Below are 27,197 nucleotides of genomic sequence, written 5' to 3' on the forward strand. Positions count from 1 at the left end.
AGGGTATAAAGTTTCTGGATGAGGAATCAAGATTTGGCCAGAAAGGGGCTATATAAAAAACCTCTCCCAAATTGTTCCATTTAAAATATGGCTGAACATGTTTTTGTTAACAAAAGAGACATACTGTTTTACCCAATAAGTAGCCAGCCAGAATTAATTGGCAGAAGACCCTTTGCAGAATGACACACATCTCTTAATGCCCAAGTCACAAGTGGAGGATGTATTCCATGTGACAAGTACCTTAAGCAAAAACACAGGAAGAGCTGCTCACATTGTCTGCTTTGATACCTTGGAAAATCAAAGCACATGAATTTATTTTAGCACATTCAGACTCTAACAATCCGCTTAGCAGTGAAAAAGAGAGCTGCTTGGGAGTGGAAATACTGTGTTAATGAAAAACAATATTGTAAGGGCTCTTACACTCAGGAACAATTTTCTTTGTATTCCTTCTTTTGTTGTGTATTTTCTATCTGTTCTATTCTGCTGTTAATATTTTAGGAGGTGATGGGAAGATTTGTTTGTCATATATTTTGCTTGCAGTGGACTTATGTATTATTGGCCATCAGTTTTGGTGCTCAGTTGCTGGTGATGCAGAAAATTAATAGAGTCTTCAGCCCAGGCAGGATCATAACAGAGTGCTGGGGGATGTGCCATCCCCACCCATGTGACTCAATAGCTCACACTACCAATAAGCTGTTTGCCCTTTGGAGTGCTGTATTAATAACCTTCATATTTTGTATGTTGGTATTTTAAAGTTGGCCCTGACATGCCTAAATAAAGACAAGTTGTTAAAAATGCAGCAAGACGAAAGGGCAAGGAAGACATATTTCCTTTTGGGGAGCATATCTCTTTACTGGTGGTGTGCTTGTTACCTGTTCAAAAGCAGACTTCAAGGTGACAGATCAGTTTTATCACGTCTGAATGAGGGACAACATTTTTAGAGAGCTGCTGCAGAAGAAGAACTACAGTAACTACTGTCAAGGGGATATTTTCCCACTGAACTCAGAATAGCTGTGCTGATTTAACTGGCTGCTGAGCTGGCCACACACCATTTGTCCTTGTTCTTCTGTTGTAGTGTTTTGAGAAGAAGAAATAGTGAAATGGGATCTTGGGGGATGGGGGTGGAGGTGCTGAAAACTTGTATGCTGTTGAAAAAGTTGCAGAGTTCAGGACAGAAGACAGGAAGTTAATGCTGAGGAACAGCACAGATATCACAGTGATATGAGAATAGGATAGAGGGAAACTAAAAGGAGGATCAGAAGGGAACAGGACAGGTGGGTACAAATAATGCTGGGAAGTTGTGGGGAATTGATTTTTTTTTTGGCTAATCTTTCATACCAGCCAGCCAAGCACCTCTGTGGAGCCATTGAGGACCCACTCCCAATTAAATTCCTAAACATCATATGAGCTCTGGCTTCTCTGAAGGACACAGAGTCTGCACCGTGTAGGTACGGTGTGTCAGATGATGAACACTTATAAAAGGTGTTAGTCCAAGCAAATACATTCCCACACCTGACAATAAGGGGCAAAATACAGAAAGCTGGGAAAGCAGTCGCCTCCCAAACATGTAGGGCTTCAGCTGCTGGTGCTTAAAGAGAAAACCTGCCAAGACAGTTTGGATATTTATGTGACTAGATAATATCTACACAGAATATTCCATCTGCAGGATCGTTTCCTTTCCTTTAGAAGAGGGCTTAGCTATGGCTGTGAAACAGTCACTGCTGAGCAGAGGAATATGGTACAAACCATGCAACATTTTTGCACCCAATATTTGCACAAGAAGCAGTGGAAATGGTTAACTCCCTGTTTCTTCTGGTTGCTGCTTGGTCAAGCTCTGAGAGACCCCAGTGAGGGTTTGGGCTTTGCAGCTTGCTGGGGGTGAGGTCCTCAGTACCTCAAAAAAAAGTAAGTAATATAAAATAATAACTGCAACTTTCTCTTAGGAAGGTTTGCAGTGTGTGCATCAGTTTCTGTAAGGTAACATCTGGGTGGATAATGCAAAATTTATATTTAGCTCAGCTGCACTTAGGAGCAAGTTTAGGACAGAGAAAAGAGAGCACTGGATTGGGTTTGTAGAGGGAATGGAAAGCATAGAAGAGCCTTGTAAAGCCTTCGCTCCAGAGAATTTCTGCTTTCCTGGACAAATCGTTCCTTTGAATGATTTTAGCTTCCTCATCAGAGAAGCTAAAAAAACCCACCAAAAACCTTAGTTTTCTTCCTTTCTCCCATCCTCTCAGCTCAGAACAGAGTACCATGCTGGCTTGTTGGGCATGGTACTCTGTTCTGCATTTTGGAAGATTGGGAGATATTTCCTATCCTGTTTCCATCTAATGAGGGAGCTCTGGGAACTAAGCAGCCCAAGCACATACCAGCAGGCTTGCTGGAGCACTTAGCACCAGCTCCTTTAACATCCTGCCTCCCTGAGAGAGCAGTGCCAGAAAGCCAGGCTGCCCCACAGCTCATGAGCTGCCGGACTGTTTTCGGCTGCTGTTGAGTCATTTGCTCTCTTCTGTGAAAACAGAGAACCACAGCAGAAAAGTCAATGGCTCTAAAATGGCCAGGCTGATAAAAGACTTGAGTCCAGAGGAAACATCATCCTGCACGACAAGGCATCTCTGAAGTGTCCATCCTGCTGAAACGTGGTTGTTAGTCCCTCAGCTTTCAGTTCCTTGCACAATAGCAGCACATTTCTCCTGTTGAACACAGACAAGAGGGGCTTTAAAACATTTTCATGGTTTGTTTGCCATTTCTGCTTTGGGTGTATTTTGTTTTTCTTTATGCCAAAAAGAGTTTCCACAAAATTGTAGTTTATTTGAAAGGTGATATTTTTCAGTGAAGCAACGCAACACAAAATCTATGACTTTATAATCAGTGGTGCTAGTGTATTTTCTTCCCTTTAAGAATTAGTTCTGCAAAAAAGCAACCCCAATAACCACCTTAGGAGAAAGAGTAAGTCAGTTCTAATGATCTCCCAGGGAAACCAAAAATGAAGTGCATAGCATCATTTGCTTGATCTTCAATTATTATTTAATTATCCTACTGATAGGCTCTTAAAATTGTCTCTATTGGACAATTTCAGATGACTGCTTTCATTATTATTCACTTTTTCTCAAATACTTCAATTGTGGACTCGCAGAAAAAAAAAAAAGAACACAAACCACCTTTCGAAAAGAGCTGCAGGCCTGTTAAAACATCATCATCCTAGGCTGCTTGGTTGTGTTCTTCAGTAGAGATGCAGCTTTAGGGCTTCCTAAGTGGTACCAAAGTTAATCTGGGGGGAAAAGTACATTGGTGTGAGTGCACCTTCCCTTCAAAGCCCAGCCAGTTTCCCTTACACACCAGGAATGGCTCACTAAGTCGAGGCAATAATGAAGTATTGAGCTATGCTCAGCACAGTCTGCAATGTCAGAAGCTGCTGTTTGCAAATTAGAATTGCTAAATACTAAAGGAAGGAAGAACAGCAGTAATAAGAGCAGAGTGACACAACTAAGCTGTTTATTAAAAAGAAAATAAAAAATTCATCAGCTTTGGGATTCATGGAAATGACGTGTGTCCTCTTGTACTAATGTGCTTCAACAACAACAGTCTGTCTCATTTTTTAGTGCTCTAGCGAAATTTTTTATATCAAATTACCTTCAATGATCCATCATTACCTCATAATGTGGTAATGGTGAGAGACTAAGGCAGGCTAATGAAATAATCCGAGCTGCTGAGGTGGGAAAGCCTCTCAAAGCTGTAGCTGAGAGCAGAATTTTCAAGGCTGATACACCACGGACAAACACAGAGGCAAGACAGGAACAAGAGAGTGAAAAGCTACACTCTGGAACCTAGGGCTAGGAAGGAATGAGTAGGTTGCAGGATGAATTGACTAGCTGCTTTTGAATAAAACTTACTGAGCAGTACATCCCCCTTCAGAATTACCAGTGGTGGTAGGGAAGTGGTGGTTCCCTGCTTCACTGAGTGGGTATCAAGCTCATACACTGGGCTTTTTACAGCTCCAGGACTTCTTATCCCTCTGCCTCCTCAGCCAGGAATAAACTTTATGTTTTCATTTGGTATCGAACTTTACCCAAGACAAAAAGCCTGGATATAATTAACTTATCATTCTTTTGTCTCTTCTCCAAAACCAGCAGTGTTTTTTTGATTTTTGTGTTCATTTAGAGGGGTTTTTTTTTGCCTAATAAATTCCTATGTTGAGATCAAACTGGCGACTGAGTATGGCCAGGAGAAAAGTGGCATTGCAGGAAGGAGCATTAAATTAAGCAATAAAGTGTGCTTTAGTGATACTAATGCTAGAAAAACTCTCGCTTAAAGCAGACTACTAGAGTACATGTGGTGTGCTGGAAGGCTCCTATTAGCAAACCTGACAGGCTTCTGAACTGGGTTTTGGAGACCAAAGATGACACACATTGGAAAAAAAAATCCCACAAGACTAAAGACCTTTTATCAGTGGTGCACGTGCTTTTTTATTAATAATACAATAACAAGGCATTAGTTACAAACGTTTGGTATCAAGGTGACCTGTATCCTGACAGACATGAGGGTTTAAAGACAGTAACACCCCCACAACCAAGGTGACAAGGTTATGTCAGCTCACCTGCTGGCTCTGTCACCCTAAGAGGACTAGCAAAGCCGAATACACGTTACTAAGATCTTCATGCAAACATACTGGATGGAACTTGAGTTGGGAAGAGGTGATTTTCTTTCAAACTTCTCCTTTGGTTTCATTTAACAGACAGCAAAGTTTGGGAAGGTGGAATCATCATCTAGAAAATTTTTAATTCGTGAGCACTATAGGTTTCATGGAGTTTCTTAATTAACAGCCCAGAAATTATACTGCCCCACCATCCTGAGCTTAGAAACAGAGCAGCCCCCAAGAGGAAAGGCACCATTTATGGTTATTTTTGCTGCCCACATTGTGCCAGGTCAGGGCACTGCTGTGCAAAGCATGGTAATAAATGACATGGACCAGCAGCCCATAGTCTGGAGCTGCCTCACAAAGGCAGTGAGTGACACATCATGAAGTTCTGGCCTTTGAGGGAGTCCTTTCACCTTAGCAAATGCAAAAAAAAACCATACCAAGGGATTTACTGAATTGCCAGGCAAAGACATCCTGAGTAACAAGGGTAGCCCGGCAGAACTTCATGACATGGTAGGGAAGGCAAGTTAGATTCTTCAAAAAAAAATTTTCCAAGTGGATTTCAGATTCAAATGGATTTAGAAACATTATATTTCTCTTAAGTATGTTGCAGAGGTCTGGACTAACAGCTTTTACCTTCATTATGTAGTTTGAGACAAGAGTGCAGCCATTCAGCAGGTCACTTACCAGCACAGTCCTGCATTTAGGACTCTACTGTCATAAGAAAAGTAGCTTAAATCCCTACAGTTTCCTTGCAAAAATCTCACCATTTGTAAGATTCAAGATGTGTATTTCACATACTGATCTCATTTCATGTTTGTTCTTTTGTGCAGCAATTAGAAAAGTTCTGTTGTTAATGTCTGATTTATCTGAACTACCGAATACAACAGCCAGCAGATTTCTTAGGGCTCACAGAGAGCAGAACACAGATCCATGTTAATGCTTCCTAAGGCCTTTTAAAGAACTGTCATTATTGCTGTGTTGCAGTCAGTGCTTTTTTTATTACATTAGTACATCCATGCTGTTACAATACTTTGTGTGTTTCATCAAACATTTTCAGACTTACATTTCCAAAGCTGGGCCTTAGCCAAGGGGATGTCTTTAGATGTTTCAGTGTAGACCCAAGTTTAGGGCCCAGACTCTCAGTTCACATCAAATCATGACTTGATCATGGTGTAATGATGCTGAGCAAGGATCTGGCCCTGTGGCACCGTGTTTAAAAAGCTGTATGTCATAAAATACATGCAGTTTAGTAGTGGCCACACTCATCCCTGGCACAGGAACACCTAAAGCCTCATGAACGCAGTATGATTCTGGGCATGTTGGCACATTGCTTCCTCCTTTCCAGCTACAGCACAGTCTCTAAGTGCATCACTAAAAGTGCTCTGTTGAAAACAGGCCAGTGCAAAAACATGAGAGTTTGTCACTGCAAGAAAATGGCTTTTGTTTGTCTTTTTTTTTTTTTCAGCTGTGTGCTTCTAATTAATCCAATAGCATTTTCAAATAATTTAAGCAAGTGTTATCTTACAGAATTAGAGAAAAGCAAAACATTAACATATATAATTATTAAATAAGTGGGGGAAAAGATGAAAAATCATCAGCAATTCAAGATAGGAACACACAAAGTGGCAAAATATTAAACTATTTCTCTGCCTCTAAATTCACTCATGACTTGAACAGGATGGATTCTCTTCTTTGCAGAACCTTTTCTGACAGCGGCATAGATTTCTTCTGGCTTCTCTCTTTTAATGAGGGGCTTCTTCTCTGGAGCCTTCATTCTCCACATGACAACTGGATGTCGTGGGCCAGTGGGACTCTGAATCTTGATAATCTTTGTGGATGCAATATAGGACATCTTCACTGTCTGCACCACAGCATTCATTAGATTTTTGGCAGCCTGAATTAGTGAAGTGACACTGTCCAACTATAACAAGGAAAGGACACATTAGCCTGGGAAATCAGTGTGCTTTTAATCACAGCATCAGCAGGAATAAACAACAGTTAAAAAATAAGGCTACCATACTAAATCCTAATTTCCTTACTTTCCCTTGGTGTGTTTGATCACTATATCCATGTTCCTCCGCTCAGATTTAAAGTGATATACAGAAACTTGTGCTGGTGGAATATATGAAGGCTTATGTAGACAATGTTAATAGTTTTCTTGTTTTTTAATGTGAATTCATGATGCTTGTCCGCAGAGTTTCACTGCAATTACTACTGGTGGTTAATGAATCCAACTCAAAGAAGAGCTGTGAAAATCTGACCCATTACTTCCTTTGGTTCAGCACTAGGCAAGGTCTCCAGCTGCTCCTGTCACATTCCAGGTTCCCACACATGCTCATGAGCAATACTGGGATACTACAAAGTGCCTGGATTTGTCAGGAGCCAAGTCAGGAGCCAAGTCAGCAGCCAAGAGCTGTAAGGGTAATTAAGAGCAGGATAGCACACAGAAATCACAGTGACTGTGTGGTCTCTCCAGCTGCTTACAGAGTGCCAACCTATGAGGCAGAATGTAGAACAAACTAATCCCCATCACTGCTACCACCTTCAGCAGCACACAGCACAGGCATGCAAGAGGTACAAAAAAGGTATTTTCCATCAGTACTCATGGAAACACAAAACAGTAACACCAAGGAAGCTCTCTATGGTTTGGATGTTAAAAATAGCAGGACTAATCTATATAAATGGAGAGCCTACAATTCACCTTCTAAACATCCCATTTGTTGAAGCATTTGCCTTCTGTAAAAGCACTGAGGCCAGTTCTCTAAAGGGCCATGAGTTTGTGCTTTGCCATCCAGCCCAAGCCCACAGCCTTTGGCAACACAGCTTTGCAAACTGAGTCATTAGGAAAGGTTAAAGGGCTTTTCCCTTTTGCCAGGTCAAATGAATTGTTCACGTTCTCAACTGGAGTGTATTATTGTCTGTCTTCAATGTCTTTGGGTAACACTTAGGAACACATGTTGGTTGTGTAACACAAATGCAAATAAGGCAGAAATAAAAAATACAGTCAAGTGTCTGGATTCAGTTGCAATTTGGAATCACAGGAAAACCCTCCAGTTAACACAACACCTACTGCTTCTCTCTGGATGTGCCAAAAAAAATACCCCTTGCTACTCCCACCCCACCTCACAGTTAAAACAGTTAGAGGTCTGGTTGAATGTACACCTATGTGTGATGGCAAACTGAAATTACCTCTATGCTCCAAGAAAAGGTGTTAAATTTACCAGATGGTTGCTAAAGTTCACTCCTTGTTACAGCAGGGGAGCTTTCTACAAAGGACAGTATTTATAAGAGCCCTGTGATCTGTGCAGGGCAGTGTGTGGCCATCACATTGTGGGGGTTGTGGGTTATAAACTGAATTAGGGAAGCCACTCAGCTCAGCTTGGCAGGACAGCACAGCTCCTGTGACACCATTTGACACAAAGTTCAAAGCGGATGCTGACCCCCAAGCCTAATTTCAAATACTGCCTTTAAACCTAACATTTTACAAACTTCCAGGCTGTCAGTAAGGTTTCTGCTCACAGGCCCTGTCCTTACACTCCTGACATGTCCGCAGTTCCCAGCACATCCCTTTTTCTAGGGATGCTGACTGGGGTGTAGCAGTAGCTCTGTGGCAGATGAACTCAAGTCCTGGCCAAATTTCACACTGCTGAATACTGTCACAATAAATTTACTTGATAAGAAGGAGAGAGATAAAAGTTCACATGAACTTCTTTCTTTCCTGCTAACTAGAGGATTAATTATAACAGACACACCTATGCATACACACATAAATATTTTTTATTAATTGAATTAACAGCTGACAACACTATAGTCTTCACAGCTTCTTAAAAGCTTTGAATAATCTTTTTGCCTCCCTAAATGGTCAATATGTACACACTCACCTTTCTAGCACTGGCAGTATAGTAACACCAAGGTGAAGCTGCTGGGTGAAAGGAAAAGATAGCTTTGGTTCTATTGTAGACTTAAAAGGCAGTTTTTCACCTTGAAGTTTGTCAGCGGCTGTAAGTGTTCCACCTTTTTAAAGCTGCATTAGAGGCACATGAGGAGAATGAGAGGCTGGGCAGCAAGATGGGCTGGGGTGTCAGTGGCAGGTCCAGTGAAAGCTGCTCCAGGAGTAGGGGAAAAAAAAAATCCGTTTGCATGGAAGGGAAAAGGCTTCTAGAAGAAATTGGCAGCATCCAGGCAGGATAAAGGTCATCACAAAACTTCAGCTGTTTTTTTATTGTGACTTCAGTGTAACTGTGAAACATAGATAATGAAATGGGATCCTTTCAGGTGAGCATTACAATTTACTTGGCCTTTCCTCTCCTGTGGAAACTGAACAGTTACCACCTTGTTCTGGCATCTGGGGCTCCTTTAACCAAATGCTTTTGGTTGTGAAACAGTCCACAGCTCCCTCACCCCACCACTGTGATCAAGAAATTTTTATGTCTTAAACTATAATCATATATATCTACTATAAACAACAAATAAACTTCATGGGACCCTAATTTTGATGAGGTTATAACTGGAAACCAATATGTGGAATGTCAGCCTCACAGTCTGACACGGGCTCTGGGAGTGGACACCTGCCAAGTCCAGCATTTTAAACGCTAAAGCTTCAAAGACTGACTTCCAAACCCAGTTGTACCGAACTGAGGTGGCTGAGTTCCACTTGTCGTGCCAGAGGAACCAAACCTCTGCCACACTCTTTAAGCTCTACAAAAGATGCCTTGAGATACAAACAGGCTTGCAGATACCTAAACCAAAGATATAAGAAATAGCTGCTGAAGGGCAGATGACCTACAGACCACTAAGGGTGTTTAAATAAGGGGAGTGCAGTTTAAATTAGGGTGCTGCAGCTACCACAGGGATGGAGTGGGTGGATGTGTAGGTGGTGTATGTCAGGACAGGCAGCAATCCACATTAATTTTACTTTCCTCTTGGCGTAGGCAGTGAGACACAGGGAGACTCAGTTAATGAGCCTTCAGGCTCTGTCCACATTATTTGCAGCATCCTACTGCCCATATTTTCCCCTCAGCTTCCTGGATGCATCTCACACTTGTCTTCTAAACAGGAAGGCGGTGGCGGTGGTGGTGGGGATATTAACGGCATCCAATATTTCGGAGAAGCTTTTAAAAGATGTTCTTGGACATGTACTATGGATGATAAGAATCAAGCCATACATTGAATCTTTTTTTTTGTCTCTAGAGAGCAGCTGTTTTTATACCTCAATGCCAGTAGCATTATAGAATTTGGTGGAAACCTGTTGTTCTTCTGTAAAAACTGATGTACTCAAGGGCTGTCTTCGCTTGGATGCTTTTATCTCAGATATTCAGCAGGCTCTTCAAGGTCTCATATTCAGGAAAATTGATGAAATGAAACTTGGCATAAACGAAAGACTGATAAAATATTCATTGAGCGTTTAAGTTCATTTCATTTACAGAAATGTAGCTGCAAACTCTTCAATGCACAGCAAGTGGTACATAAAGATTCAGTAGCAAAACAAACAAAACAAACCCAAACGAAAACCTGTTTTATTTTTGCTTTACTCTTTCAGCATTTTCCATGGAGATGCAACATTCCAGCCTCCACATTTCACAGGTCTGACTCTGTCAGTTAAGATAGTAATTCATTAAAGGCTTTAGGAGAAACAACCTTTGCCATATCTTTACTCACCTGTCCTGTTATTTTCCATTGCAAAACAAACACAGAATGATTCTGTAACAGTGGTTATAGAATCACACTGGAGTGAAACACAGAAGATATAGACCTGATCATATTTTTTTACCCAATCCCCACCACCACCACCAAAAATCCTACTGGCAACCCTCCTGCTGAAATGGACTCTCATCTTCAGCACTTTTATTCTTCCTCTGCAATGAGTCCTGAATGCAAGTAAGCAAAGTCTCCAATGAGTAACAAAGCTGAAGAAAAGGGAGTTTAGGGGGGGGAAAAAGTAATTTTGAAACTTTATTTTCAATTTGTTTACATGCATTGTATTTTTCTCATTTTTGGTAAAATAATTTCATGTCTTGGCAGTAGTAGCAATCCATTACTGTAATAAAATATTGAACAGTATAATAACTGGTATGGTCAGTTATTTTTAATATTCAGAGTGATTAGGAGAATTGTGACTTAGAATTTGAAGAAACTCTTTTGCTGTTGAAATATTTTCTGTTCAGTGCACTAAGAAATGCCTGCCTTGTCACATGTCACCAGGAGTCGTTTCTGTAGCAGCTAAATACAAAATTTCCCTACTCCCAAAGCACCTAAATAAGCCAGTGTCCCACTCCCATTCTTCGCATAGATTTGCAGGTGCTGCCTCTTTGCCATAAAGAAGTGACAGCCTTTATTCCTTCCTTCTGGAATAAAGCTGTGAGGGACTGCACAAAACAGTCCTCACAAAGCATTGGATACGTACGGTGCCAGTGTTTGGAGCCCCAGCTGGGACACCCCGACTGCTCTGCTCTGAGCATTCTTGTTTTCTTTACAGGGAACTAAGGTTTTGCTATTTGAGAACAGATTATCAGTTGGCTGTTTACCATCTCCCAAGTAGTTTTTGCAGTTCAACTAGACTTTTGGTTTTCGTACAGGTGGGAGCTGAGACCTGAATGTGAAATACACAGTTCTTTTGTCAGCATTTGAAGATTGAACTTAAAATTCTTTTGGAAACAAGGTCAGTTATTAAAAATTAATCTTAATTGAACCACAAGGTTCATTAAATACATTCCTAGAAGCAAATTTCCTTTGTTACACTATACTGAGAGACTAAGACTGAATTTTTATTTCTTTGACAGCTCAAAAATAACACAAATTCTACATTTCTGTAAAGAGCAGTGAGTGTCTGAGTAGTGCTCCATTTAAGGTAAGGAGTACTTACTACATTGTGCTTCTGATTTTAGTCCTGCTTTTTTTACTATGCTTTTACTATTTGATTTTGTGAATTTCTTTCTTTTGCTTTCTTGTGCTTTCACTAAGGTTGCTATATAAAATAAAGTGATTTAATCCCTTAAGATTAAAAGTAGCAGAAAATCCAAACAGGTTAATTATTAAGAGTGAAATCTTGACTGTTGAAGACATCAGAGTTTTTCCTTGTCCTTGGCCAGGATTTGAACACAAGTTACTTGACCTGTTTTCTGAGCCACACTAGTGATAGTTTCATTTTAACGGAGATATTGATGTAGCAGTGACACTAAGAGATGGGTGTTCAAGGAAGCACAGAAAAAAGTTAGAGTTGGAAGCACATAATTTCTTCATACAACTTCATTCAACATACCACTTCATAGATTCAATCCCAGTTCAGGTTGTATAGAAAATAAGCCAAAGGGAGACTTGCCATTGCGATTTTTTTTTTTTTTTAAATCTGGAAACTGTTCACCTCTGCTTTGCCAAGTTCTCCCTTGGGATATTGGAGAGATTTCATCCCCATTCATGGAACTGGCCTCAGGAAATCTGCTTCACCCTTTGGGTTGTTTATTTTCAATGAACTGAGTTTTCCTAAAAATGCGGCAATCCTGTTGGTTATCTATGTCTGTCTGTCCATCCAATGATTGCATTTTATACCTCAAGAGTTTCTGGGGTTGGATCTGTGTTTCACTCATTTTTCAGGTGGGGAAATTGAATCTAATGAACTAAATAACCAACCATGACCAGAATCTGCTTCAGGCTAAGTAGGATTCAAAGAACTGAAACTGAGTCCTATAATTAGACCAGGCCTGTGGCCAAGTTAAATGATAAACAACTTACATTAAGGACTGTAAAACTGTTGCTCTGCAACACCATAATGGAGCAGATGCTTAGCCAGGCAGTTATCTCAGTCCCTCCCAAGTACTCACTTCCAGGGAGGTTTTAAAAAAAGGAATCTATTTTTTTTTAAAAAACAGGTCTTGAGAAAAATCCTTTATAAGGGATAATACAAATCCTTTCCTTGCTGTTTATCAAGAAATTGAGTGCTTGTCGTAATAATCATTTACATGCACTGAGGCTCAGAACTATAAAGCACATCCTGATTTTTGCTAATTACCAAGGTAATTATTATTAGGAAAAGTTAACTGGCTTGTAGTGTACCTCACCAGCAATACTTGCTACTCCTTTGAATTAGTTCTTCTCAGTAGATGCAGTTTAGAAAGCAATAGTAACTGAGATGCCTGGAATTGACAGGAAAATCTATCCCTTGCTTTGCTTCCAAAGGCCAGGAGTTCTACATACACACACCTGCCAGCACATACTAGGCAAAAGCAGAGAAAGCTGTAGTGTTATTACATTAAAAAAAAACCAAACAGTGAAACATTTCTGTCACCTCTCAGTAGAAGAAAATTTTAATATATCAGCTCTTGGGGGCTAACATCAGCTTTTAGAAAATGGGTGTTTTAGTATTTTCAGGGTCAAACATCAAAATAAGAAGTCACTTTAAGCATGGTGTAAGGCCCTATAAGTAACCTTCTACCATCCTTTCAAACAAACTGAACTACACGTTCCCAATGACGTGGAGGAATACCAGCCAGGAGAAACAAACTGGTTGAACAGGGAGCAGTGGACACTCCCCTGGTGCACAGAGGCATCAGCTTTGCCAGAACAGCTGCTGTGGACCTAAAGAAAGGCAGAAGGGACGTTTTTCCACTGAAGGTCACACAGCAGTGAAAGCAGGACAGCAGCACTGAAGGCGGTGGAACAAACCATCTACCTGTAGTAAATGCAGTGGGCTGTAACAGCAGCCCACATTTCAGCAGGACTGCCAGCATGCTGCTTAGTCCTTTGTTCCCTCTCTTCGGTCCTACTGGGGCTGCAGCTGAGAAGCGGTTCTGTCTACCTCGACTTCTCTTTCAGAGGGAAAAAGAACACCTAGAAACCCTAAAAGGAACAGAAATGCACTGCTCCCATCTCTCTTGCCAAAGGAGCAGCTCTTCAGGAGTTGAGCACAGTGCCAGTTCTTCTCCAGCAGCAGCTGAAACCCTCCAAGTGGAGCGAAGGCGTGGAGCCACTTGCCAGCTGCCACAGTGCTCACATGTTGGCTAAGACATCACTTTCCTGGGGTATGGATATCCAAGGATTGGGACTGCGTCAGCCAAAGGCCTGGTGGCAGACACCCTGCCTTGTATTTTGCTACCTGCTGCCTTATATATAGCTCTGTGTTTTCACCTGCGGCACAGCCTTCAAAGCTGAAGGCCGCTCATAGCAATGCAGGGAACTTTTGATTTAACAGCCATGGGAACTCAGTGGTAACTCAGGAAATAGAGCAGATATTTAAATCCAGCCTCGAGGCATAAAGTTGGAAGTATTAAAGCACTTACATTTGGCACAAAAGCTGACTTAACATCACTTTTTAAGGTAAAGTCTGGCTCTTGAGATACCAAGAGGAAGAGCTGAAGATAAATGAGACATTTGGAGAAAAACCAGAGTGACAAAGCCTTCAGTGCACAGGTAAGGCTGGCTAACCTGAGAGGGCTTTTCTGTGTCAGTTAGCAAATGTAACTCTGTAACTCTGGATACTGTAGCTCTTGAGAACTCTCTCTTCCACACATTTCCTTTTTAAGATCAAAAAGCTCTATCTCCCTTGCCAAATACAATATAAAATGAAATACAGGAAGATAATGAGTATAAACAGCAAAAACCAGAATTGCCTGGCACAAGTCAGGGAGAATGATATTAATATGTAAAGATCTGTTAATTTTCTGCTCTGTGATATAATTTGCTTTACTTAAAGCCACTGTAGGGGAAAAAAAGCCCCCAAACTGGTAAGGTAAGGTGCAAGCCTATCACCGTGCAGTACTTGAGAATGAATTATCAGCTTATCTATATAAATGAATGCAATTATTGTCAATCTGCATACTGCAAATGTTACCCCATTATTTTGTGCCTGAAGAGGCACAAATTTATTCCAATTAATAGAAGGAAGTGTCCGTTTCCTGTTTAATCACTCCTAATGAAGATGCAGTGAATCCTTACCATTTTTTCTTGTGCAGCTCACAAACAGGAAATGCAAGTAGCATTATTGAAAAATGTAAGTATTTTATGGGAGCATGAAGGACTAAACACTTATCAAGGAATTATTAATGAGTGATAATAGCAAAACTGCAGTGAGTGAAGAATTAGAAGCTAATGATCTACATCTCCTCTTCTCTTTTTCTGTACATGACCTTTATAACCTCCATAACTGGGGCTCTGACTAGAATGAAGGTACTGGAGCTTGGGGAAGGACAGTGAGAAAGGTGGACTACAAGATTATAAGGCCTGAAGTAAAAAAGCCACTAAATGAGGAGAGAATTCCTAGTTCTCTCCTAAGAGAGAACTTTTAGTTAGGAGAACTCTCAGCTCGATACTCTCCAAAGCATGCCAACTGGCCCAGGCAAACTGGCCTATTTAACCTACGCTATGATATGGGGGGGTTATTAATTTTGGGCAAGAAACCCTCCAGGGGAAGTTGTTAGAGAAGTGTTACAGGGAAGACAAGGTTACAAGGGACACAGCTGAAAAGCAGCTGAAGAAGGTAATGTGGTACCAAGAATTAATGACTATGAACTGTGTTTATGGATTTAAACATCCTTTTTCTTATGCATAATGTTTGCTCTTTTTTGTCATGTAGTAAGTCTCAAACTGAGCTGTGCTGGCAGTCAGCAGTACCTCCCCAACTACAGTGCTTATATAGGTGAGAATACTGAGACACAGGTGCCCTTATACCATGGCACTGCTGACCACTGTTATATGGTCCTAAACAATGTTCATCTGTAATGCCATTTATATCTACTTTACTTGCTCTGCCATCGCATCATCCAGAAGAAGATACTGGTAAGACAGATGATGTGTCTTAACTCTGTTTCAAGCAGATAGATCTACAAATATGGGATAATATATCCTTTATCATTTCCTCCTGACCTGGAAGTACATCTCTGGGGGATTTCTTTTCATGTTCAGATGCACATATGTGCATATTCCATGTGTGTAAGTAAATGAACCACCATGTTAAAGTGTGTTACAGTACTTAAAACCAAACTAGTTCAGAATAACAGTGATAATACATAATATGTTTTGAGAATTAAAAAAAAAAAAACCAAACAAGTGATTGCTATTCCTTTTAAGCAATTAGTCTTATGCTTCACTGTCTTAGATTCTCTGTGTTAAGTGTGTACAAAAACCACGAAATAAAATGAGATTTGGGGTGACATTGGAACATCTCTTGTGGGTCCCTTCCATCTCAGCATATTCTGTGACTCTGTGATCTTGCAAATACAGGAAAGCCCAACTGAAACGCAACATTTATGTCAATTAACAGAGTAATTTATACCATTTTTCTACTTACAGCAGACATGATAAGCTCTCCACCGAGATTCTGGATTTCTGCTTTAACTTGACTACAGATTTTGAGCTGGTGTGAGTAGAGCTTGATCTGTTCTAGGTAAGCCAATAAATCCTGTTTGCACGACTGGTCTGGACACTGAAAAGAACAATTAATAAAGCGTTTCAGCAATTGCTGATTCAAACATGTCTCAGGAATCATGTCAATACTTCACTGAGGAGTATTCAAATTGTACATTAATTTAGGCTTGTCCTTCACTGCAGCTGTATCAGGCTGCACAGTTCATTCCTCTTGCGAAGGTTTTTAATGTAATAGTTGGAGGATCAGAATAATCTTAAAATTCCTCATATTCCCTTTTAACACTGCTGCACTTGCCTTAGCAATATTTCTAAACACATTCTTTACTGTATGGAATAATTACTTTTCCTTCAATTCCATAGAGGTTATGTTTTTTATTTAAGAAAATACCTACATTAACAGTGATGTGGGGAATATAAACATGCATTTTGTGGGCAAATGTAAACACACATGCAGAGACAAGTTAACATTTATATATTATGCTTTATCTTGTAATATGAACTATGGGGTTTTTTTGTGTTCCATCCAGAGTGAATTCAACTCAATCCACAGATCATCTGTATCAGTGGGAACAGGAAAATAAGGTCTTACAGAAAACTCATTGATTGCAATACTTTTAACACCATAGATTTTTTTTCCTAATATTATTTTTGTAAATAATAATAGGGTCTTTCCAACCTCATTTTTGTGAACTGCCAAAATACAGGGAGTACTTGGAGGGGAAATATTGCTCTGAGGTACCAGACCAGACACCAAAGGCCACGTACATGTTTGTTCTGAAGCTGCTTTTCACTGCTCTGGCAGAATAAAGGCATCTTCAGGGGAATGGTGAGTCCCTATTTTGCTACCACAGCTGTAAAAATTGTGATAAATAAGCAATGAATCCCTACAGTTTTTCAGAGATGTGTTTTTAGCCTATGTGCTCTACTTACATAATAAATACAGTCACTTTTTTCTGATAGGAATCTGTGTTCAGCTTTGTATATTAAAAAAGCAAATATAGATTCCCACCAACCACTGTGTTGACTGTCAATGATCAGTCAACGATCTGTGCTTTTATATTTATGGTTTTATTTAAACTTTTAGTCTTATGGAATTGTGGTCAACGGATTTAAATCCAAAACCTGTTAGAAGTCAGCAAAAGCACCAATTCTACTTAATTCATAAAACGTTTTATCTACTGGCTTTGCTGAAGAAACCTGGTATATGTTTAAATGTGGTGTGACAATTCTATTTTCATGGCTATGCAATATGTTTGCTTAAGTAAACAAGGTCGTGCTTTAGACTTAGGAAAACATAAGAGTAAATAAGGAAGGCCAGACTGAACAATTTAAAATTAATTAATACAACTTGGATATCAGTCCTTACGGTGTGTTCTGCTACATCTGTTACTAAAATGTTTTCTGTGCTTTGACACAGAACAAAACTTGTTTTGTTCTTTGTTTTTAGAACAAAACCAGAAGTCTTTCTTGACATCTTCTCTTGCTGCGTGTGACATTTTCAAAGTGTTAGCATGTATACTAAAATATCTCTTTGTTTCTTCCTTACTCAGCACTGCTTTAAGAACTGTCTAAATCAATATTTAAATACTGGTATTTCATTGACTGCTTAGAAAACACTCATTGTGTATTTTATTTTAATTAGTAAAAATTTATACTTCCAGTCAAATACAACAGCAATACCTCTAAGCATCAGAATTAATTATATCAACATGAAGTGTATTCCTGGAAAGATATTCCTTCTCCTCCCTTTTTTTCTTTCCTTAACTACACTGTGACTTTGTCCTCTCAGCCAGAAAAACTCAATATATAGGGTGGTAGGGTGGTAATATGCCAATATAGTGTGTCATGCACTTAAAACAGTGACAATGTCAATTAGAGAAATTCAGTGACAAGAATAATTATTATATAGTACTCTTTTATATAATAATATTGTCAGGCTTGTCACATTTACTATCTTCCTTACATAGCATTAGAGAAGAAACATGTACCATTTTAGGAATTCTAAAGATGATATGAACCAAAGTCTGGGAAATGGCCACTCAAGAACAAGATCTTGAGGTCAACATAGTTCTGTGAAAACACTGTTTCAAGGCCAGGAGCATTCAAAACAACAAATGCTTGGCCTTATTTAGGAAAAGTCTTCTGAAATGTAATTATGCAACTGTACAACTCTGTGGCATACCCACAGCTTTGCCACCCTGAGTAGATACGGTGCATCTTTCCACTCCAATGCCCACACCAAGGCAAATAAGAAGGACAAGAAAGATTTTAATGGATACAAGTATTCTTTCCTCCATTACAAACCCAAGGGGTTATTGAAAGTAATTAGACTGTGTTCAAAACAAAGGAAATGGTTTTTAACACTGGGTGTTAAGTTGCAGAAATTTCTGGTACAGAATGATTATATTAAAAGCTTAAGTGGTTTAAAGAAGTTACTGGACAAATTAATGGACTATTCTGTGTGTCTGGTTTTATATGTCTGGTTAAGTAAATTCTGGAATGGCTGTGGGAGTATCGTGCCATTATCCCACTGAGTTCTGTAAGTATTCACTATTAACTGTGTCAGCAACAGGGTACTGGCCTGAACGTACCTGTGGTCTGGCCAAGTGGGCTCAGTTTTGTTATTCACCCATAAAACTTCACCAGATGAGACAACAAAGACAGGGATTAACACAACAGAAGAGCAGGCATTTGCAGGGGTAAAGATAACATTCTGCACTACTTTAAGCAGGATAAAATATTACAAAAAACCCTAAAGCCTCATGCCTTATAGCATATCTAAATCAACCATGGACAGATGTTAGGAAGAAATGTACTGTGTAGGACATTCCATAACGAATCTTCTACATATTGCTCAGAAGCATCTGGTACAAGCAACACTTGCTCACTAGTGAAACCAAAATCTGGGCTGCAACAGAAGGACAACTAATAAATTCTGCATTAAATCAACTCACAGGCCATTGATGATTACCAGTTTAATGCCTCACATTCTTAGCTAGAGATGTCCACAAATCATGAGAGGTTTTTTTTCCCAAACATATCGCAGAGATCAGAACAGACCCACATCCAAAAAACCCAGTGGCATTTTACCTAATAGAAAGAATATCCATAGGAACATTGAAGTGATTCGATAAATTCAAATTACGCAGTGATTAAAACCATATTGAAACCAAGATTCACTAGACAAACAATTCTGCTGGAAATTCTGATTGTGGACAATACTGTTCTTGCTTTAATTTCATCCCTTTGCTAAAAAGCCAGTAGCATTTCTCTAGAATCCAAATCTGTCTTCACGGTGACTAATATTGGGTATAATCACCCACAGACCCACTACTCTAAATGTTTGCTGTGCCTGTCGGATGCTACACCGCGTGGGGTTCCCTTCACTGACAGGGATGTAAGATTATTTACACTGTGCTTTCCTTACTGTGTTAATTAGGTCTGGCAAACAGCATATTAAATGACACCTCACAGTCTGAGTGCCTGTCTTACTGGGATCGTAGTGGGTGCAAAACAACTGGAACACCAAGGAGGCTCTTAATAAAACCTTAATCTTCAGCACATTCCATCAAACCAGGATGTACTAACTTAACTGTCTTAATTATCTCATGGCTTCCAGGTCACAAATTTGACAATGAATTTATAACAATCTTATTTTAAACTACATTTATTATCAATGTACTTGTGATTCATTTGCCTAGGTTGATGTTGATGCTGTACTGTGATTATTTTCACAGTTGTTAACTCTGAACCATTTTAAAAGTGCTGTGAGCACAGACTGAAATATAACTGAATTCTGCTAATTGTACCACACTGCATCCCTTTCCTTCAAACACAAGAAGAGGGAATCATAAAAAAATATGAAATTAAAGAAAAATTATATCTGAGAGGTTCTGTTGTGGCTGATGAGTTATAAAAGACTGCAAATACACTTACAGGGTAGAGTTTACTGTGGAGTTTTTTCTTTTCTCCTAACAGAAAAACAATAAGAATGATGTAATTACACAGTTCTCTGAAATTGCATGGAGTATGAATCAAAATTATTCATTTGAAAATGTTTCAATAACAGGAAAAGGCTAAAGAGATACACCAGTGATTCTTCATTACGCAGAAGTTGCTTCTGTTGGATCTGAGCAAGACGGAGGAAGCAGAGCAATGGTTTTGCTTTTCTTCCTTTTGTGTAGCTTTGAACACTGAAAATCCTGTCACACATTACTGTGGTCCTGGTAACTCCAAAGGCAGAGGAAGAGCTGAGTCATGGAAGCTGAACACTAAAGTGATGCACCCTAATTAAATGACAGTATCAGAAGTGGTAACAAATACTTAGATGGAAGCCTAAGCTTGATAGCAAGTGGTGGAACAGTGTCCAGAAGAGTATATGCAGGAATAATGGAAGGACCTATATCTTGAAAGATCAGCTAATTGAAAATTGAAGCAAATACCACAAATCCATTTTTTTCCATGTAATAGAAATTCCATATAATTTAAATGTTACTAAAAGGCAGCATGTGAAAAATTGCACTAAAAAGTCTGAATGCTGCTGAGGAAGGCACTAGTAAAAACCTTATTGACATTCATGTTCTACTCTGGGCACCAAATTCTTGAAGGGTTCCTCCAGTTTGGCCAAAATTCAGAGGAGGACTAGAGAAAAAAGCCCAGGGGATTGTAAAGTTTATTTTATTTTAAGACCCCAAGATAGAAGAGTATAGGAAATTTGCCAAAATAACAGCTGTCTTTGAAAATACTTTTGAAATTAGAAAAACACCACAGTGAGAAAATAGCTTTCTAAGTTAAAGGATGACTTGGCACAGGCAAAAAGAGGTTATAGAAGTTTAAAAGATTTCTAGCCATCTGAGGAATGAGAGGATCATATGGTTGTAATAGGAGGAATAAAGGGGGAGGATTCCCTTTTTTTACTAAGTTTGACACATATCTAACAATGACTGTAGTTGTGTTCACCACAACTGGAAGGGCTGCTTTGGTTCATGTTTTGATTTGTGTTTGGGTTTTTTAATTGCCTGTGTTCCTTTGCTTCTAGTGCTTGTAACCTGACATCGCATCTAAAATACAAACACCACCCATAAGTAACGAGTGTCCCTCAGATGCACACAAGATGCCACAGGAATAAATACCAGGGCTCAGGTGGCTCATGGGTATCAACTGTGCAAGCTCTGAGCGAGAACAAATGGAAATAATTTGAGTGAATTCAGTAAAATGGTTCCCATAACTTGAATGATGTCACATTTCCCAGCAACTATGAGGGTCCACACAAATTATTAGCACTTATGGTTCATGAATACTTTTTCCTCACACATGAGATTTGTTCATGTTTCTAGTCTGGAGTCACTGTAATAACACAGATGAAATATTTCTTCCCTAAAATTTTCCTTTATCTACAAGAAATATTTCAGCAAGAGTGGATTTTCTGTTCTAAAACCAGCAAGGATTTATGACCCTTACTCATCTTTGCCTTTGATATCACAATGGTTTCTGCAATATAACAGTGACAGCTTTGAATTTTAATTTGTAATTGATAAAATCTTGAAAGGAGTTATTGTCCAACGCCCCTGAAAAGAGAGATGTGCTGGGAGAATATCTGTCAAGATCAGAAATGAGGACTCAAGACATTTTACCTAGTTTTTCCACAAATCTGATCACAACTGCAGAGATGCAAAATAGAAATTCTTCATCTTGTTATCTGGAATTCAGGGAGACACATGACAACAAGTAACAGATTGTTGCTGCTTCCTAGATACTAGAAGAGCAAGCCTTGTGCATGAAAATAAAAAGTGAAGGTAAAAAGATGGAGTAGTTAAGGGTGTGGAAACAGTGACCATACCATGCTACGCCAGGCCTAGAAGGTACAGGAAGAGAAATGTTTTAAGTGTGATATTTGCACACTGCCATTTCCCTACACTGCTGGTAGTGCCTGGCCCTAAAACAACCAACCCCACCTAGTGAGGAGGTGTGTTCAGTTCCCAAGCCACCACTGCAGCTCTCAGCCAGGCTGCTCCAGTTACCCTGCTCCTGGTCAGGGGGTTCTGGTGCGGGGGTTTCAGCCATTGAACATTTTAAAAATCCAGTGGAAATAAAGTTGACCTTACAGCTCTAACACTTTGCATTTGATGATGATATATATAATTATTTTAAATGCTAAAAAAAAAATAAGAAATCACCTCAAGACTGTGAGTATTCAGAGGCTGAAACAGCCACTGTTGAGGGGCAGAGGTGGAAGGAAGATAACCCAAGTACAAGATAACCCAAGTTTTATTCCTCTCTTTCCCTCTCTTTCATTATTGTTATCATTATTCTTATTACTACGACTACTATTACATTTTATTTTGTTTAAATTATTAAGCTTTTTATCTTAACCCATTAGGTTTATTGTTTTTTCCAGGTGACTGAGAAGGGTACTTAGTTGCCAGCTGGGGTTAAACTGGGACAATAGCTTTTATGTATATATATTTGTATGTATGTATATGTATATTACATATAATATGTATTTCATACATATTTGTATATATGTATAATATATGTTATATATATTTGTAGGTATGTATATGTATATTATATATAATATGTATTTATATATATTTGTAGGTATGTATAATACATGTTACATTTATTTGTATGTATCTGTAATATGTATTTTATATATTTGCACGTATGTATATGTTCACTGTTGTTCCAATATATAAATATACACATATATATATGAATGCACACACATTTATATATACATACATATATACTATATGCCTAAAATGTTGCATTCGTAGCTTAAGGGAGCTCACAAACATTCACACATACATACAAATGCATCTGTAGATAAATATATGTCCACACATATCTCTGAATGTACACTTATACTTAAGTGTGTGTGTGTAAGTGTATATAAACATTAATATGTATGAAGAAGAGAATCCACACATATATTAGGACAGGATCTATATATCCATGGCTTTAGAAAGGGAGAACAGAAGGAATATCAGAGAGTAGATCTAAAAATGTCATGAGCACTTAAGTAAGTGACCTCCTTAGGTGTCAGAGGTTCTGTGGATGGATGGGTGTGGGGCAAAGTTTACTGCACTGCTGCACGAACAACCCACCTGATCTGCAATGAGCCGTGCCAGGACGTCCATCCTGGAGCCTGACTCCGAGATCATCTTCGCTGCGTTGATCACATCGGATGTGTGCTTCAGTGGTCCTCTCCCCCTGCAAAGGAAACAAATGAAACTCTGCTATTCAACAACTGAGGATAAATCATATCCATGCACACTAGGCACAGAAGAACTCAAACAAAGCAGCTAATCCACAAAAGCGACATTAATTAAATTCCCACCCCGGCCCCAACTATTTTGTTTTCACAAATTTGTATTGTTTGGTATCAACTGGATGCAGAAGTACCAGAAAGATGTCACACAGTTTTTTCATACTGGAAGCACAACCTAGTCCAAATCAGGATTTTAGGAGATTTCTTGTGCAGTTAGGTTTTCCTAGGCTTACGTGAAGTTCCTCAAATACAAAGTTCCTTCCACAAATTTTCTCATAAATATGTTCAAAGGAAGTTCAGCACAGTGATGTATTCAGAGAGTCATTATGGATACCTGTTGTTTTTTGGGTTGTTTTTTTTAATTTATTTGGTGCACCCAAATTTATTTTAATTTATTTGGTGCAAATCAACTGGCATATGCCACTCAAAATACAGATATGCCACATCTGAAAATACTTTCCAAACAATTTCATAATTTCTCCAGAGTTTTCAGCCTAGGAAAACAGTAAAGTTCTTGTGAACAATTTGCCAAGAAGTGAATATCTTTAGTTTTATTATGTGCACATTTAATTCCTGAATGCCCCATATCAAGGGAGTAGACAACATGAAGAAAATTAATATACTTCTTTGTTCAAATGAGAAGACCCTTTTCCTCAAAGTCAGTATGGTTTCATGTATAAAGAAGATTTACCATTCATTCCAGTAAAAAATTCATTTAGACTAAAAGTATTATCATATATAACTATACAAACACTTCATTCAGTAAAAAGACAGAAATGACAACATGGCAGATATGTTTAATCTCCTGATTAATCATTCTGCTCAGCAAAGAACTATTTGTTAATCCTTGGGAGTAAGGTAGACTGATTACATTTCCTTATTCTCAACTTTCGAAGCTCACATTTGGAACAACCTAGAATCAGGTATTTTACACATTATTTTTTCTACAGAAAGGCATCTTCTTGTTATGAAAAACCTACTTAGTAAGTTGATCAGTTTAAAACAGAATAATAGGGTATTTGTCCAGGATGAAGTACTTCAACTTTCACCCATGCCCTTCATTTTCCTTTCCTGCTATTTTCCCTTCCAACCCTTAGGTGCACAATTGAATTACAACTGCATATTGGCCCTCCCCACCATATCAGGCCACTAATTAGTTTTTCATTGTAATTTTCACTGTGGCAGGTTCCAAAGCCCAGAGGTCTGTCAGTCATCCATAGCAAGTCCCTCAGGTGCTCCACAAACTATCAGCAGTCCGGTACCCTCCTGGAAAGGTCCAACCCAGTCACCAGCGAGATATCATTAAAGGTGAGCACAACCCAGAATTAAAGCAGACAGGAAAGGAGAGATGTAACAGTCCAAGGCTATTTCTGTTTAGGAAAGTCTTGTGAGTATCAGCCAGCAGCTTTTTTGACATCTGAAGCTACACTGAACGGGTATTTTGAAGGTGAAGTTCTTCAATTAAACTAGCAATTTCTTGAACCTGTGCAAGTCCCTCAGAGATCTAATGAGATTGAAGCAATTCTACTCAAGAAAGGTTATTTCAACCAAATGAACAGGAAGTATTTCCTTTCCCCACAAATATGGCCACCAGGAGAGCCATTAGAGGAACCTCAGCAATGACTGTCTTGGACACTTCTGCTCCACTTGCCACCTAATTGCACCAATGGTTCAAATTCTCTATTGGAGCCTCTAAGCAATGTGGGGCAGGATGCTTCAGCTCTAAGCCACAGCTCAGTCTTCAAATGAAGGTTTAGTGTTTGAAATGCCTCAGCCTTGTATTAAAAAGTGCTGAAATCCCAGCATGCTAAATTACACATACAAGGAGGGCTCCTTTGCTATACAACCAAGAACTATCCATACTCCTTTTTTTACCTTCAGGTAAAATGCAGAGCCTTTGACATAAAGCACAGGTGTAACTGCCTCAGGGTATGGCATAATGAGCCATTATGATGTTTGGCAATTCTAAGTACTTCGAAAAGAATACTTGGGAGAGTACACCAAGTCTGCTGAATCACCAGGCAAACAGAAGAAACAGAAAGAAAAAAGACAAACCGGGATGATACTTCAATGGGAACAGCTGCAAACATTAAATTTGTACATTACATATTAAGTGCTTAGAGAGAGAGAAAGAAAGAAAGAGAGAGCCTATATAGTAGTTTTTTACAGAGCCAGAGGGGCTGATACAGTGGGTCAGCCTGAACAGGAGTTTGTGAGGCGGTTGCTGTTACGAAAACAGCAGATGCCACACCCAAGGTGGACAAAGCAAGCTTTCCTTCTGCTTTCTCCATTTGGGTAAGACTGCAGCTGCAGTTCAGGGAGGGGGGTTCCAAGAAGAACGTTTTTGACATGATGAAAAATGTGCAAAAAGGATGATCAGACATGTCATAAACATAAGGAGAGATGGAAGGGTTCGATGGGGCAAAGGAGGAAGCACGAGTAGGAGAAGCTGTAGGACACAGATGGTAACAGTCTTCAAAGAAGCTTCGTAGGGGATAGGGGAGGTGGGATGGAGCTCACATTCTGGAAAAGCAGGTTCAGGTGAGGTGCTGAGCTTGGGGGGAAACAGAGCAGAGCAGCCAGGAGGCTTTGGCATCACTGTCAATTGACAAGACCAGATAGATATCTGTTGTGAGAGATAGGGTGGTATCAGTCCCCTTCTGAGGTCTGTTCCAGCCCAACGATTTTATAATTTTAAATTTAACAAAGAAGTTGCATGTTTTTTGGTGAATGATTACCAATTGCAGTGCATGTTGCCTTCTAATGTTATCGATGCAGATGTGCACTTTTGAATTCCCAGTTTTCCTGATTTACCACCAGATCAGCAGATTCAGAATGCCACTTACTCAGATTAACTCCCTGGATCCAGATGTTAGAAACACAAAAAGTCCATTAAATCATCTAGGTTGTTTTCCCCAGCCATTACACAGCTCCCTACAAGTTTTATATTCACTTGCATTTTTTCTGGCAAGTTTTAAGTATGAAAAACACTTTGCTTGGAAGGCTGTTTCCCTGAGCTATCCATTTCACTCTCTGGAACATTTTCCCAGATATTTCCCTTAATTCTTTCTCCATGTCATCGCAACAGCATCCCTTTCCTTCTATAGATGTAGTCCCTGATTCTCCTCCACCACGTGCTGAAGCATCCCACATTGTGGTAATAGTACAGACTTGCATGTATTAGCTTGGCTCATGCACCTACAGCCAATAAAGAAACTAGACAGATAAAAAAATCCTCCCACCAAGTACCATCTGCTGGTCAACAGCATCACAAAATTGCTCCTTCATAGAGTTTTCCACCTTTTCCCCTACATAAATTTCTGGGCTATGGCAACCATGTAATTTATTTTTTTATTATTTTTGGAGTCAGCCTTATCTTACTGTTTTTTCCCTGCTTCCAGTCTCTGAAATATTTAAAGCCAAACCTCATCCACACACTCAGTTACCGAAATTCTTTCCCAATGATTTCACTAATTCATAGCCCATAGTAGATTCTAAATTCATGATCTGGATGGATTGCATGGAAGATCTAATACACCTATTTTCCTCACACTTGTCTATTTCCAAGCATGAAGCCTTATGGCTAAGCGAGCTGATAACACAGTCGAGGTTGTGAAAACAAAGAGGAGACACAAAGTACTACATTTACAAGCAATTATGTCCGCGAGGTAGTGATGGATTGTTACTACAGCTCAAATCACTGTTCTATCCAACAAGAAAACTGGGAACAGGCCAAAAATAATATGAGAGAGAGACGTCCAGCTAAGTCTAACTAGAAGGAAAATAGTTGGATTGCGTACAAAGAAAGCACTTTAGAAGATCTTCAATAAGTGTAGGAGAAAAAAACCCAACAAACTTCACATAAATGTTTCTTGCAAGGTACAATCATAACAAGAAAAAAGTTGGACTATGTTAATTAGTACAACA

General features: G+C 39.3%; 1 protein-coding gene across 4 annotated transcripts in view; it reads right to left on the reverse strand.

Moving 5' to 3' along the window:
- Window positions 1-4,600: 4,600 nt before the first annotated feature.
- CTNNA3 (catenin alpha 3) overlaps window positions 4,601-27,197 on the reverse strand; it is a 431,146-nt gene continuing 408,549 nt past the window's right edge. For all 4 annotated transcript variants that reach the window (XM_032694679.1, XM_032694676.1, XM_032694677.1 and 1 more), the window contains 3 exons: window positions 23,107-23,212; window positions 15,921-16,055; window positions 4,601-6,563 (listed from right to left, as the gene is read on the reverse strand). In XM_032694679.1, coding sequence (XP_032550570.1) covers window positions 6,276-6,563; window positions 15,921-16,055; window positions 23,107-23,212 — 529 coding nt within the window. In that variant the 3' untranslated portion in view covers window positions 4,601-6,275. The remainder of the gene's footprint in view (window positions 6,564-15,920; window positions 16,056-23,106; window positions 23,213-27,197) is intronic.

Source organism: Chiroxiphia lanceolata, chromosome 8 (genome assembly GCF_009829145.1).
Source record: "Chiroxiphia lanceolata isolate bChiLan1 chromosome 8, bChiLan1.pri, whole genome shotgun sequence".
In the NCBI taxonomy this organism is placed as follows: Eukaryota; Metazoa; Chordata; class Aves; order Passeriformes; family Pipridae; genus Chiroxiphia; species Chiroxiphia lanceolata.